Source organism: Armigeres subalbatus, chromosome 3 (genome assembly GCF_024139115.2).
Source record: "Armigeres subalbatus isolate Guangzhou_Male chromosome 3, GZ_Asu_2, whole genome shotgun sequence".
Taxonomy (NCBI): domain Eukaryota; kingdom Metazoa; phylum Arthropoda; class Insecta; order Diptera; family Culicidae; genus Armigeres; species Armigeres subalbatus.
In genome coordinates, this window is record NC_085141.1 from 216,119,186 (window position 1) to 216,134,836 (window position 15,651).

At 39.8% G+C, this 15,651-nt stretch overlaps 1 protein-coding gene across 9 annotated transcripts in view; it reads right to left on the bottom strand.

Moving 5' to 3' along the window:
- LOC134219640 (uncharacterized) overlaps window positions 1-15,651 on the bottom strand; it is a 63,944-nt gene that overhangs the window by 12,785 nt on the left and 35,508 nt on the right. For 3 of the 9 annotated variants that reach the window (XM_062698444.1, XM_062698443.1, XM_062698435.1), the window contains exons 1-2: window positions 15,380-15,564; window positions 2,258-2,438 (exon numbers count right to left, since the gene is read on the bottom strand). In XM_062698444.1, the coding sequence (XP_062554428.1) occupies window positions 2,258-2,418 (161 nt within the window). In that variant the 5' untranslated portion in view covers window positions 2,419-2,438; window positions 15,380-15,564. Of the gene's footprint in view, window positions 1-2,257; window positions 2,439-14,696; window positions 15,003-15,028; window positions 15,083-15,375; window positions 15,565-15,651 lie in introns of those variants that run through there. The other 6 variants (XM_062698438.1, XM_062698439.1, XM_062698440.1 and 3 more) reach the window with 4 other exon arrangements.

Sequence of the window (15,651 nt, forward strand, 5' to 3'; positions counted from 1 at the left end):
CTGAAAATGCTCCTCAGATTCTGCTTTTTTTTCGCACACGTATCAGATTGCGATAAACTTGTTTTCATGGCTTGTAATGATTAAGAAAGTTGAATGCGTCTCCTTCATCATCATTCCTTGTCCAGACAATGGAACCTAACTTGCTGCAAGTCACTTCATAGTTATTAGAATGTTTGCATGACCTATGAAGCTAATTGTCACGATGCTGAATCGTCTCTAACTTCCGTTGTTACAACTAATTTGTCATCGGTCTCTTCTTTTGAAAACAAAGGAGCATGTACATCACTTGTCACATTTTATTTGCAAAAATCTCACCTATTTCTCCCAGTACAAATAACTTCTCCATCCTAATATTTTAAAAGATGTTTCTGCCTCGACGCTACACATGAAGCCGCTTTTCGATGAAACTCTACGATGATCTACTGATCCCATATCTTGTCTCGATGCTCCGCTTCACCCAATTGGCCATTCCGTGCGTCCACGGCGCCATAGGGAACCAAATCCGCCAGCTGCCGTGCGACTTTCCTTACACAATCTGCGATTGCAATCCGCATCCACCGACCTGCATTAAAACTCCGAGAGTTTAACACATCTTCCAACTTCTTGGTTTCCGCGACGATCCTAATCTATGCGTTCCAAATCCGACTGCGATCCGCACTCCGAGTTGTGATCTGTTTGACAAGCTAGACAGAACTACGCTTCTTTATTTGCGATAGCTTCGACCAACGCTGTTGGAATAAAATTTAATCGTCGTGTCCTTATATAGCTTTCTCGACCGTAGATTCTCTCATGATCAAATTTTGACTCTCACTTCCCCAATTCATCTTTCTGCCGTCGTTCGTCATTCCATTTCTACCTTAAGATCAGTTATCTACGTTTATCTACGTAAATTCTCCAATTCAGTTCAGATGGCTTGTGGGAAATTGCGGTTATGATGAAACGCGAATATGTGTTTGTCCAGTAGGTCTGGGTCGTATGAGTTGACTTTTTGTTGATGTGCGAAATTACTCGGCAGAGGTGGTCAACGTGTAGCGTACGGAGCAGAAAACTTTGATTACGGATCAACTTGTTCTTTCATTTATGGACTTTAATAATGTAACTAATTCAAACGTTACACCATGTCTCCGTTTCACGCATTTCAAATCATTAACAAACTGTGAGTAATTTTGAATTCAATAGGTCCGCTGGTGAAATAGCGTCAGCATGTTAACGCCCAAAGTATGTAGGAAATCACGAATCATATGTTTCACCTTCCCTAATTGGTTGACAACCAATAGCTGATCACCCGCTGCCATCATGCATACTTCTACTGTTTTTCCATTAGCGTAGCTGAACATTCTTCCGCAGCGATCCAATCATTGCTTCTTTCGATTTATATTCGTTGCAAACATCTTGTAGAGCTATCGAGGTTTCTGTAAGCGAGCGCATCTGCAGCCGCATCGTATCGTTGGAATTCGTGATTAGTCATTATGAGATCTGTCACTCTCATTTGAATTTGTTTCACCAAGAACAGCTGCCACGGCAAAATCAAATGGGATTATTTTAAACTAATATTTAACAACTACATTAGTTTATTTTGTGCTGCATATGGACTATGGTGATCTCTTCCTCGATACGACAGCGAGATTGAAGCCTTTTAGCACGATAACGCCGTCAATAAGGAGCGACAAAGGCTTGTAGCACAATTCGTTAATCCTTCAGATTGAATTTGATTTTGACATTCTCTAGGGGGATTTTCTAAAACACTATTGTTCACATATTGTTTCAAATCGCACGACGTCTGTGGGCTTTCTGCTGTTAAGAGTAAAATGATTAGGCTCAGGGTCAGAGAGAGGATGCGAAAGCCGTGCTGAGTCTCAATCACGTCATAGCATAGCGCCGAAACAGCCAGGCGATAGAGTAGATAATCAAGTCTTCTTAACACCATCATGATGAGAGGGAGACGTTGTGAGTTCACATAAATTATAGAAAAATGATCACAAATGATGTTGCATCACGCGCGCCGCCTAAAAAACTATTTATCTCCAAGCAGCATAATCCTGTTCATCAAGGGCCACAACATCACCACTTAATCTGTGTAACGCTCATTCCGGAGGTACCATAACTTCGGATTATTGAAGGTAACTCATTTTGCGTTGTATCTTCCTTCGAACAACACATCACTAATATAGCACTAAATGATCAGCAAAATGTCCACTCGATTAACGATTCTAACATGCACTCATAACACACAGCGAAAATAATAAAAACAACATACCTTTGGTTTGTGAGCAGATCATAAATGGTTATGATCTTCTGCAGCTGCTGCTCTCGGTTCTGGTGGCTATCATTCTTGTAATAGCTGATCAACTCTTGTAGGAATGGGATGTATTGCTTCACCCGATTCCACACATCATCATAACGGTCCGCGTCAGCCATGGTTATTCAAAATGGTCTGTCTGCAATGGAAGAGAAATGCGCGAATTAGTATCAGATTTAGATATTATGCATCCCAAGATAAAGACTCAGATCATGATCATAGTGCTGTCCAATGAGAGCTTGAAGTAGCTCGAAGTTTCTCCCTGTCCTGCTCATGCCCATTTGTTGACAAAAAAGAACAAGCAGGACGGGAACAACTTCGAGCAGTTCATTGGACAGCCTCCTTCGAGTCGCAATAGGGCACTGCACGAAAACATCTCTTTCTCTTTCGTTCCTCATAAATTTTGACGTTTACTGGCCTTGTTGTTTTCTAATTTCTTTGCAGCGAGAAAGAGACAAAGCAATCCGTGCAGTGCCCTATGGAGCGCGCCCATTTACTTTACACACAGCGGCTATTCAGCTATGGCAACCCCATTTGGCGGCTTATTAAATTTAAAAGCACAGACACGCACCCTGTGTAAAAGCTTATAAGCGCGCTGCTGCGCAATCTTTGCTTGCGCGTTAGCACCGTGAAGAGCTGAGCGTTTTAGAAGAGCGCGACAATACAGTTGTCGAAAATTTTGAATTGAAGTATGAAAAAAGAAAATAAACCTTAAGTACAATAGAGTAGCAGCACGTTGTTGATGTTTGAAAGTTTTTCTCAACAATTATGATATGTATAAGAGATCAACACTTTTATGAGTTCAAAATATCTACCCTCCATACATTTGATGCTTGGGTACCTACGAGAATCTTAGCATTTCATCGCATGGGTAGCTTTTCTTCGTTTCTTCAAAACATACATACCAAAGCACAAATAGGAGAAGGAGTGTCTAGCCCCAGCGTATTAAACGCAGGTATAAACATTATAACAGGTAAATCACAACGTCTATTCACATGGATCATGTAACAATTTACACCAGTTCTAATTAATCATGGAGTATCAACCGATGACTCGTACAGTACCGTGGACCCCCGATAATTTGAACGGTACCTCATTCAAATTAACGGGGTTCATTTTTAATTTGAACTTCTGGTTACTTCTGGTTTGTTTTGATTCTGCGTTCCGTTTCACGATGTTTCATTTTTTTCTCTCGACTCCACGTGCTAAAAGACGTTTGAACCATTTTTAATTTGTACGATGTTCAAACCAACGGGGTTCAAATTAAAAAGTGTTCAGATTAAAAGCGGTCATATTACCGGGGGTCCACGGTATTAACACATATTGTGCTAGGGTAAAACGTTCTATCGTTGTGGTATGTCCTAATGTTGCGGTAGTGTTAAAATAGTCCATTCTGGATATAATAGCATCAAAACAAATGTGGATTCGCTAAAACTGTTCGAATCAACCACTTAAGCACATTTTGTTTAGCAAAATTCCATTCAAAATGATGTAAAATCAACATTTTCCTTTAAAAATTTGCGTTCTTTGAGCCTATTGTTGCTGTATCGCTCTCCATAACAATAGGGCTTACCTCTAAAAAAAATATCGCAGCGATAGGTAATTGCATCCTATAATTGCGGTAGTTTGTTTGTATTGTGATAAAAACATAACAACATAAATTTAAAACAATTGACGCAATATTTTCGAAACTAGAGTATAAAAGCACCCTATTCGATTATTGTAATGTGAAAAAAGATAAATAATTTATTTCCAAACTAAGATAACTACAGCTCAGCCACTCTTAGCCAAATTAACGGCTTTGTGAATGAAAACGGTCGCACTTTGGACCTATGCTTTGTAAGCAGACAGGACAATGCACCGCTCATCTTGCCAGCACCTTGCGCACTGGTCAAAAATGCTGCTCATCACCCTCCACTACTTATCAGCATCGAACGTACTGCGCCCGTGTCATACGATTTTAAGAAAGCCGACCACTTAAGTATTACAGATGTATTATCGAGTATCGATTGGGGAAACGTTCTTAATACGCATGATGTGGATGAAGCTGCTCTAGCCTTCTCACATGTCATGATGTACGTCATCGATAGGCACGTTCCAAAGAGAGTTCTGAATAACAATTCGCGACCTCCCTGGCAGACAAGCGGATTACGAAAACTTAAGACAGTTAAGAGAGCTGCTCTGAGGCAATTTACTAAGTATCGGACCAGGCCTGGGATTTGTCACCTTCATACAGAAAAACCATGCGACAAAACCAAAGAGAAAACAGTCACCTCAAACTGGACAACACAACCTAACAAACGTAGCTCGATACAGCGTACTACTGGTCTCTCGCTCCGACAAGACATTTTGAATCTTGTCACATACTTATTTTGTTACGATATATTTGTCGTGTGACGCTTTCCATCGCGACTAAGGTTTTGCACAACCAGACGGATTAGAATAGTTGTCATGGTTATTGACAAAAAAGGTCGTCATGTCACCTTTGAATTTTGTCGCGACAATGAATTATTGGCAGTGGCTGATTTTCTACTCGCCGCAGCCACATCCAGGCGCTATAGTATATGTACAAAATAGCCAGCAAGAGTTAACCGCCAGAAATTTGTATGGCGAAAGACATCTAACGCTGGTTTTCTCAAAATTAGGAACTTTTCATGAAAAACTATTTGGTATCGGTTATGGGGGATGGTGTCCGCTACTACGCCTACCAAATATTTTTTCGATTAAAGTGCTTAATTTTGAGAAATCGAACCTTAGATGCCTTTCGCCATACTGATTTCAGAAAGTTAACTCCTAGTGTGCCGCTGTAAGCACGCTCAAAGCAGTCGATTCATTGTTGTCGTTGTCAGCAAAATGTTGTCATTATGAATTGATGACAAAATGTGGGGAAACCACTGAAATGGTGTGGTTTCTGGGTTTTACAGCAGTTGAAGTCGAGCTCATAATAAAAACGGCTAATATGTACGGCATAATAATAATATGTCGAATTTTGATGATTTAAGTCCAGCTCCTCCTGTTTAACCAAAATGCGTCATTTAATTACATATCTAAAATGTATGTTTAAAATCGCGAATGGTTTGAAATTATCTATATCCGGAAATCTTTTAAGCGGGCCATTAACACTCGAGCACACAAGCTGTTGTATTTTGAACATCACAAACCAAAAAACATATCACGCTGTACATAGCATGAACAAGCCCGCATGAGCGTTTCATGACCGTACACTTATTACGTAAGCACTTATGGAAGGAGTACTATCATTTTATTACTCTCCATATAAATAAAAAATAATGTGTAAGAAAAAAAATTTACATTGGGGGTTTGAAAACACAGAAAATGCACCGTAATAAGTGTACGGCCCACAACAGCGCGTCGCTAGCGATTAAAATTTAATACTCCGCTCAAGTTAACGTGCAGTAATTCCAATCAATCAAAAATGTATCGAATGTTCCTTAATTGCCCCTAATGTAGGATATACGCTTAAATAAAATTCCGTATTTCTCTTAGACATAAAATATTGCAGTCAAATCTCGCTTAACTTTTCAAAAGGACCTAAGTAACATTGTTTTCATGAATTAATTTGAGTACTGCAATCAATTGCTTTCATGTTTTTCTGTTGATTGCGCTATTCAAATTAATTCATGAAAAAAATGTTACTTAGGTCCTTTTGAAAAGTTAAGCGAGAAATTACTGTCTATCAGGCAATTGCTACAAACGGTGTACCGGTTAAAATCCACTGAAGTCGATATTTACGCGGACGATTGATTGTACTGCGTAAGTCAAAACCGGGTAAATTACAAAAACCGCGTAAAAATGACTTTATCAAAAATCGCTGTTTCGTATGCCCCGATTTTTTTTTCAAATCCACGTTAACAAAATCGGTTAAAAAAACAGCATCAATACAAAACCCGCTTGAAAAGTACGAAAACTCCACAGACCGCGTGAAAAGCGAGCAAACTTGCGTTGCGTTAAATGCTTCAGTTATTCTACACTGGAGGATCTTTCTCTGTGCAAGAGACACTTGTTTTTTTGTTTATGTATTATTATGTACGTAGCAACGCAAAAATTGAATAAAATGTCTTATTTCTAAATAGAAAATCTGTCAAGAGACCAAAGAAATAATTAATTATAAAGTGCTCTTTTCAGTATGATATTTCCAATTTGGCCGCTGCTATTGCTCCTCCACGCAGATGGACAACCAGAAGATGCGACGCTTACTTTTCTGGACCAAAGTTGTGTCGTGCACAGAGCCGAAAGTGTATGCGTTGTCACACTTTTGTCGCAGATGTGTGCTCTTACAAGACATACAACAAAAGTAAATTGTCGCGATTGAAAAAAGTTTTCATCTGGTCGTGGGGATCCAAACGTGCGACGGAAAACTGGAAGTTGACAAGTTTTTTGACTGACCATGTTTTTATGTATCTTGTCAGGTGTCACTGACAAACGCGACAATTCCCAGGCCTGTATCGGACACTACCACTGCGAGATCAGTACGTGAGGCTCAACCATGAATACCAGCGTGTCAATCGTCAGAACTTTTTGCGTTACCAGCACAGTATTAAGCGTAAGTTCAAAAAGCGGCCGAAATCTTTTTGGAGTTACATCAACAAACAGCGCAAAGAATCTGGTCTGCCATCTTCAATGCAGTACAACGATGAAACAGCGTCAACCCCATCGAAGCGCTGTGGGCTATTCGCTGAAAAATTTGACAGTGTCTTCAGCGATGAGCGTATTAGTGTTGACCAAGTTAGACTCGCAGCTAGCAACGTTCTACTAAGCAACCAAACATTAGGCGTGTTAGATGTCGACGTTGACGCTATATCTAGGGCCGCAATAAAACTCAAATCGTCCTATTATCCAGGACCAGACGGTATTCCGTCTGCTTTCCTCAAAAAACAAATTTCTTGTTTGCTTGACCCTCTTCATCGTATTTTTCATTTGTCACTGTCTAGTGGAATATTTCCATCTTGCTGGAAAATCGCTCAAATGTTCCCGGTGCACAAGAAAGGTAGCAAACGAAACGTAGACAATTACCGAGGAATCACGTCATTAAGCGCAGTTTCTAAGCTGTTCAAACTCGTTGTCATGGAACCATTACATTCGCACTGCAAGCAACATCTCAGCCCCGACCAACACGGCTTTACCGCCGGTCGTTCTACCACTAGCAATTTGCTATGCCTTGCTTCGTACATCACCAACAGCATGCTCAGAAGGATGCAAACCGATGTTATCAACAACGATCTGTCTGCAGCATTTGCCAAGTTGAACCATGCTATCGCTGTTGCCAAACTCGACAGGTACGGCATCGGTAGTGATTTATTGTGCTGGTTCCGCTCATACTTGACTGGTCGACAACTGATGGTGACTTTAGATGACTGCGAATCGAATAGTTTCCAAGTTACATCTGGGATACCGCAAGGAAGCCATCTAGGGCCACTATTATTCTTCTTCTTCTTCTTGGCATAACATCCCCCACTGGGACAGAGCCGCCTCGCAACTTAGTGTTCATTAAGCACTTCCACAGTTATTACCTGCAAGGTTTCTAAGCTAGGTTACCATTTTTGCATTCGTATATCATGAGGCTAGCACGATGATACTTTTATGCCCAGGGAAGTCGAGACAATTTCCAATCCAAAAATTGCTTAGACCGGCACCGGGAATCGAACCCAGCCACCCTCAGCATGGTATTGCTTCGTAGCCGCGCGTCTTACCGCACGGCTAAGGCCACTATTATTCTTGCTCTTTTTCAATGACGTCCATCTAATCATCGAAAGCCCTCGAATGTCGTACGCTGACGATTTGAAAATGTTTCTCCAAATTAGTTCAACTACTGACTGTCTTAATTTACAACGGCAGGTCACTCATTTTGCCAGCTGGTGTTCTCTAAATCGTATGGTCGTAAGCCCAGCCAAGTGCACCGTCATAACGTTCACTCGAAAGAAACAACCGATAATTTTCGACTACAACCTACTTGACACGACACTCGAACGCACGAATCACATCAAGGACCTTGTTGTAGTCCTGGACTCAGAGCTAACATTTAAGCACCACATCTCGTACGCTGTCGATAAAGCTTCTAGGACATTGGAACTAATATTTAGGATTGCAAAGAATTTTTCCGACATTTAATGCTTGAAAGCCAGCTACTGTTCTCTTGTGCGTTCTACCCTAGAGCTCTGCAGTTTGGAGCCCAGCGTACAACAATGGCGCCGAACGTATCGAATCGGTCCAACGTCGGTTCCTGCTATTTGCACTTTGCGAGTTGCCATGGAGGGATCCGTTTTGCCTACCGAGCTATGAGAGCCGATGCCAGTTGGTCGATCTGGAACTTCTTCGTGCTAGGAGAGATACCACCCGGGCGATGACGATCGCCGATATACTACAGGGACGAATCGACTGCGAAGGTATTCTGGAGCAGATAGATTTGAATGTTCGACCAAGGACACTCCGCAAAAGCGGAGGACGAATTACGGACTACATATCACAATATATCACAATAGATCTAACAAATGGTCGCAGTGATTAAAATACCCAACAAGAAAAAAAAAATTACGGACTACATGCAAAGGACGAATTACGGACTACATGGGGTTAATTGGTGGCTTGCAACGCGTATTCAACAGAGTTGCAACATTGTTTGACTTCCATTTATCGCGTAATATGTTACGTCGGAGGTTTTTGACTTTTTTCAACACACCTAGATAGCAATTTTACTACTGTGACTTTTTTTAAATTGATTGTGATTTCTAAATGTACTTTATATTTTAAGACCATCATTGGGGCCACACAGAGCCTGTTGATGTTGTAAACAAATAATGTTTGTACCATCCCATTTAATTCCACCACTTGATTGTATACGTATTTCGACCTCAACAGTAAGGTCCTCGTCAGTGTCTCGTACTTAACTCGACTTATTTCCAAAGATTTTTTGAAATTAATTTTGTTTTGACGCGATGCTTTATCCTCCGTAATAGGTCGTTTTACCCTATCAGTTTTCAAATATTTACTGTGGGTTTGTTTAGGTTAATTAGTAAAGCCCGTAATCCACTGTTTGTCATGACAATTATTTGTCAAGTTTATCCCAACATCTGCTAGACTGATTTGAAATCGAAATGGATATCAGGCTGACTTGACAAATATTTGCCATTATTACAAACAGTGTACTGATAGCTAAAGAATTTCACAGAGTAAAATCGCAATAGTCGAATTTTTATAACATTTGTCGGATTAACGAGATACAAGTTGGACCACCAGTTGGGCTAACCGTAACCGAGTCTATACGGTTGTTTGCTGATCGATCTGTAAATGGAAAAAGCTCCAAGTCGATGGCTTCGGTCATATTTAGTACAACATCAAGTAACCGTCATCGTAGTAGATAACTCTTCTCACAGTTCTCCAACTGCTCCTTAGCCCCCAAGGAAGCACGTAGGGTTCATTGGTTTTATCGCTCTAAGTGAATTATGTAACCACTCTGTAGCAAGCCACCATGCTATTGTTGTTTGCGGACGTTGGTCGAACTCTGACGGACTGCAAACAATTTATTTATTTAAAACAGATACAAATCAGGTCCGCACATAAACATTAATCTTCACGGTATCACGGACACCTGTCGGAAAAGAATGACGAACACTTTCGACGAAGCATGTCGAGTGTGCTGTTGAAGTCGAACAACGATGCCACTCTATTGAAGATCCGTTGTAAGCCACTAACTTTTCCTCGCAGGTCGTAATTAGTACCGAAGCATTATGTATTTGCGAAGCGTGCGTTATTGAACATTAATATTGATTCGCTCTAAGATGGCTTCACAATCGATTCGACTGAAAAGCGTGTCAGCAATCGTCATTGCTCTGGTGCGGAGCAGCTCGAGATCTATTAATCGATCGAGACCAGCGAAGAAGGTCGGTCTGTCGAGTTTTGGGATCACGATGACATCTGCCTGAGCTCGTTCAATCATGCTGAGTGATAAACGATGTCAGCCATAAAAGGTTGGTGGTCGTTGAACGTCCAGCAGTAAAACCGTGCTAATCTGAGCAGAGGTGTTTTTTGCAATGCGAGAGCAATGGTTCCATGATAATAATTGGATAAATACGAACGAAATAAGCGCTGAAGCGGTACTAGTAAGCAGGAGATATGTTTCTTCAAAGACGATGCTGGAATTCCATCTGGACCGGGATCGTTCGATGATTTCGGGTGATACGCAGCCTTAGAAATTCTTAAAAAAAAAAAAAAAAAAAATGCAGCCTTAGAAATTGCATCCGCATGTACCAAGCGTGTGTCCAACAAAAGCACGTTGATAACAGCGAGGGTAGCTTGCTTATCACTTATTCTTCTTCTTCTTGACATTACATCCCCACACTGGGACAGAGCCGCCTCGCAGCTTAGTGTTCATTAAGCACTTCCACAGTTATTTTTGCATTCGTATATCATGAGGCTAACACGATGATACTTTTATGCCCAGGTAAGTCGAGACAATTTCCAATCCGAAAATTGCCTAGACCGGCACCGGGAATCGAACCCAGCCACCCTCAGCATGGTCTTGCTTTGTAGCCGCGCGTCTTACCGCACGGCTAAGGAGGGCCCTGGTTATCACTTACAGTTTCGTTGGTAAATACGCTGGAGAATGTTTCGGCGAATAGACGACACGTTTCTTGGGTTTCATCATTCAGCTGCGACGACGACGGAAACTCAATCTCCTTTCGCTGTTCATTGACATATTTTCAAAAACATTTTGGGTGAGAGCGTAGTCTATGCTGAATATATTGCTCGTATTGAAAAAAAAACATCTTTCATTAGCTCGCTTGTACTCGTAATTGAGCCTGACGTAATGATTTCTAAGCGGTACTGTACGGTGCCTTTTAATAAAAAATAAACGGATGCATCACATGGTAACTAAGCTTAAAAACCTCGAATAAACAAATCATAATCGCACAATTAATTATTGTGTGCATGATGCGCATTACCAATGAAGATTTGATGAACTCATAATGGCATCCATACAACAAAGAAAACTTATCTAAGATGCGGCAATATCAGAATTGTGGATGCGATGTCAGTAATGAAGAACAAGTTGAACCACCGTTTGATTTTCTGGACGCAACAGCCAACATGTACATAGGTTACAGTGTTCGTTCTCAACAATTCTATTTACCTCATTTTTTTTTCGGACTTTGTCGTGAAATAAGTTTAACTGTACTAAAAAAATATAACATTTACAAAAAAAATCTGAATTATTTTACCTAGCGGTGTTGATGCCTTGATTGTGTATGCTTCTTCAATGACACTACATTTCAATTAGATGCTTTTCAACTGACTGCATTTCCACAGTTATTTGAAGGCTTATGGTGAACTAGAGACTCCTTGTGCATTGTAAAAGGTAAAAAAGCATATTAGAAAAGAGATGAATAGCTTCCTTCTTCTTCTTCTATGATTCTACATTTCAACTAAAATTTGGTCAGCTTTTCTATGCCCGCCAATGCAGAGTATGTATCTTGTGTGGCAAGCACAATGGATACACTATATCCAGGGAACCTAGAATGTTTCCCACCCTAAAACACCCTAGGCCGGACGAAGAATCGACCCGGTCTAAGAAGCTGTTGGGTTGAACAACTTTATCATACATGAATGCAAAAAATGTCAACTAGGTTTAAACTGGGAGGTGGCAATGTCCCAGTGGGAATGTAATGCCAACCAAGGATGTTATAGATCATTTAGTAGTTTTTCAATAACTCATTCCAGAGGCTAAATTTAAAAATGTGTTGTATGGAGGGCTTCTAGTGCAAAGGTTTATATACAACTCTGGCAAACAGTTCGTTGTTTGAATTTCACTAACAATGGAGCTATAGCGCTAGTAGCAGTAACTTAGCATAAATGATGGCATATTTTGTTATCATTTAGTATAAGTATAGAAATTAGCACCGTAACTTCTTAAGCAGTGGAATTCGAACATCGACCTATTAAAGAAGGTTGTAGAAAAACCTTCGCAGTAAAAGTCCACCATACAACACATTTTGAAATTTAGCCTCTGGAGTGAGTTATTGACAAACTACTAAATGATCGAACGCAGATTACTAAATGATCAATAACATCCTTGATGCCAACAAAGCAGAAGGTGAACACATTAATTTATCATCATTGCAAAATTACCCGTACAAACACTAAAATACAGTCGTCACTTCAATTAATGCGGTAAATAAGATGGCTTGAATTCACTTCATCAGCATCTTCTTATATGCCACATTGGTCAGAATGCTCGAACGGTGGGTGCAGTTGACCTCCACAAACGTCAAATCGGAGACTAACCCGCAGGCAAGCTTGCGGCTATTATCGCTTGAGGTAAATTGGATATTTAATTGTTTGACACAGTTGTGCGGAACAAAAACTAGTAATTCCATGGTATTTCTCAAATTCTTTTTCGATCGCACTTATAGAGCTTGCTGACATTTAGTCATCTTTCTCTTGCACGGGTTTTGTCCTATCCTATCCTCCACATGCGCTTGAAAGAGTATGATGAGAAAACGTGCTTGCTGACGTATATCACATATACGCTTGATTCCATGGCGTTTAATGGTTATGAGAATTTTTTACCTATTTTTCATCCTCATCATTACCACTTGAGCAAGCTTTGATCCTATTGTGTCATAACTTGTATCAGAGTTTTTGCATCATTTCATGTTTTTTTTTTCAAGTTAATAAAGGTGTTAAAGGGTCTTCCACAAGCCTTGCGATTTAAGTCGTCGGATTGCCAATCCGGAGATGACAAATTTAATTTTCGTTCCGGCCTATGATGTTTAGGTGGGAAACATTCTCGACACAAGATACATTTTCAAGCAACAGTAGGCTCAGAAAAGCGTTCTAATAATAGCTGTGGAAATGTTAATAACACCAAGATGAAAAGCATGCCAAGCTCCAGTTGTAATAGAGCCATCGAGAAAGAAAATTAGCAAAGTAACATCTATTTCGATAACTTTTAATTTTGAAAAGTTTTCTTGTGTCACATTCCAATAAGTCGATTGTCGCTTCAATGGTCTATGGACCTTTATTACTACAAACGAAAGACTCTATATTTTGTTTGCACTGAAGCACTCCGTCCATAACATTAAACATTTGTAATTTACTCATGTACAATGTACTCATATTGCATTGCTATTTTGAAGAGATTGAGCAAACAAAAGGGACTGATTTCGAATGTGCATTAATATTGAAGTGCGAGTACATTCTTAAATTTTTTACGAGTTAGTTTTTGCCCAGAGATGATTTCATTTCGTGTGTATATAAAAGTGAAGTTCCACTAGCGTTTCATATTCGAAAGGAATAGCCGCGTTCCGTGGAGGGCCGCGACGTTATTTTCCCAAAGGAATGAAACACACTGACAAAAGTGTAACGCGTCATTTACTAGGGGCGCCACGTGTAATGATGGCCAAATGTGTTGATATCATCATACCCGAATAACAAGTATTGCTCTTCCAGGTAAAACCCAAAATGAACGCGCGGCATTTTCCCCATTTCCTAACGTGACAACTGCACCGCGAGAATTGCACATATTTTCATAGTTGTGTCGTATCAATAATATTCAAGAAATCTAAAATGTTTCAAAATCACATAAATATATGACAGTACCATAAAACTTGTTTTAAAAATATAGCGGCATATCACACTCGCTTAAAGCTACATATGCTCGCTGATTTTTATAATCAACATACACGCCGAAAAAATAAACCATTTTTTTACTGTGCATCAAGTGATTTGACGTCTGCGAAACAGCTTTCCGACAGTCGAACCCCGGTTCGATTTTTTTTATCTTCTCGCAACACATCCGGAATGGAGGAAAATTCGATTATCGATAGCGCTTACTTCAGTTTTCAGCTGGAACTTGATTGACAATCCCGAGATATTAGTACCGCAAACACTTTAACCCTTAAAGGCGCAAGGCGATTTTTTTAGAAATCGTCGGAAATATTTTTAACTTAAATAACCATTGAAATTATTAACATTAAACGTATTTTCGGTTTGTTGTTTTAAAACAACATTGCGCATTTAAGGGTTAATTTAATTGACGGGAAAGACGGCTTACAAATCTCTTGAAATAACGTTTTAATGTCGCAACGCTGCTCTGTACATGCTACATTCCGTAACATGTGATGATTCACACATCTTGTCATAACATGTTTGAGAGCCGCTTTCCATATCACCACATCGAATAATACCAAGGCATTTTTATTTCAAAATAATTTTCAAAACTATACTTAAAAATGTGAAATTCGTCGCTTTGTTTAATACTTGTGAACATAAATAAAATTTATCAGGAGAAAATCACTAGACAATAATAAACATGTTCAAATTTATATTACAAAAAAAAACTAATATACCGCACGAGATTACATACGCCGCTATTTATTACCTAATAAACTAAATTCGCTTCACTAAATCGTCTTCAACTATGCAGCGTATCACTAAACGAAAAAGGCTATAGCATCTTTCCGGCGTACTCTTGATAACTATACTACACAAAAGATCGCCCGTATAACATTTTTTACTGTGTAGCACTACGCCATTTTGCACTACAATCTTTACAATTTCTTTTCATTCGATCAATAGATTTAAAAGAGCTTAAAGTACAACAATTGCCTTTTTCAATGGATGTAATAAAATTCAGATGATTGTAATTTTATTAACTGGATAAATACAGTGCTGAGTAGTCACAGAAAAACTTTATTGAAACTAAAACTGCACCTTAGAAATGCTATCTATATTATTTATCACTATTCTAAGCGAGCGTATTATTTGCTGAACTGTACTATGCAGCCGTCACTTCCAAAATGGTGACGACGATCATTTTTCCACCTACGGATGTAAATTGGTCGATTTTCATTGTCCGCTCTTAATCGATTCTTCTTCCACTATTTTTATTTTGAGCTCGCTCTCTCGTTCCCACTCTCAGGTTTTCACACATGAAAATCGATGTTCACTGAGCGTATTCGATTTGCGCCTCTTTGAAGCTTGTGAACCGACGGAAGGTCCAAGTTTGCATTGTATGCAACCTCTTTGCTTCTATTGCTTAGAACATGAGCTCCACCTACTTACCACCATCATTAGCTTCAACGCTGTTGAACCACTAGTTTCCGCAGACTATTCGTTCCAGCTTTGCACTACCCATAATAGAAAACACAATGGGGAAGAAAATAATTTCACTGCTTCAAATTTTCACTTCACAGCGGTAAACTTTTATCGCTACCGCACAGGATGCGCTCTCTCATCAAACTGTTTGACAAGTCGTGATTGCCGGCGGGTGAAAAATCGATCATCGGAGATAAAAAAACACGCGAGCAAACGGCGGCAAAAGAGCCTGTCAGGCA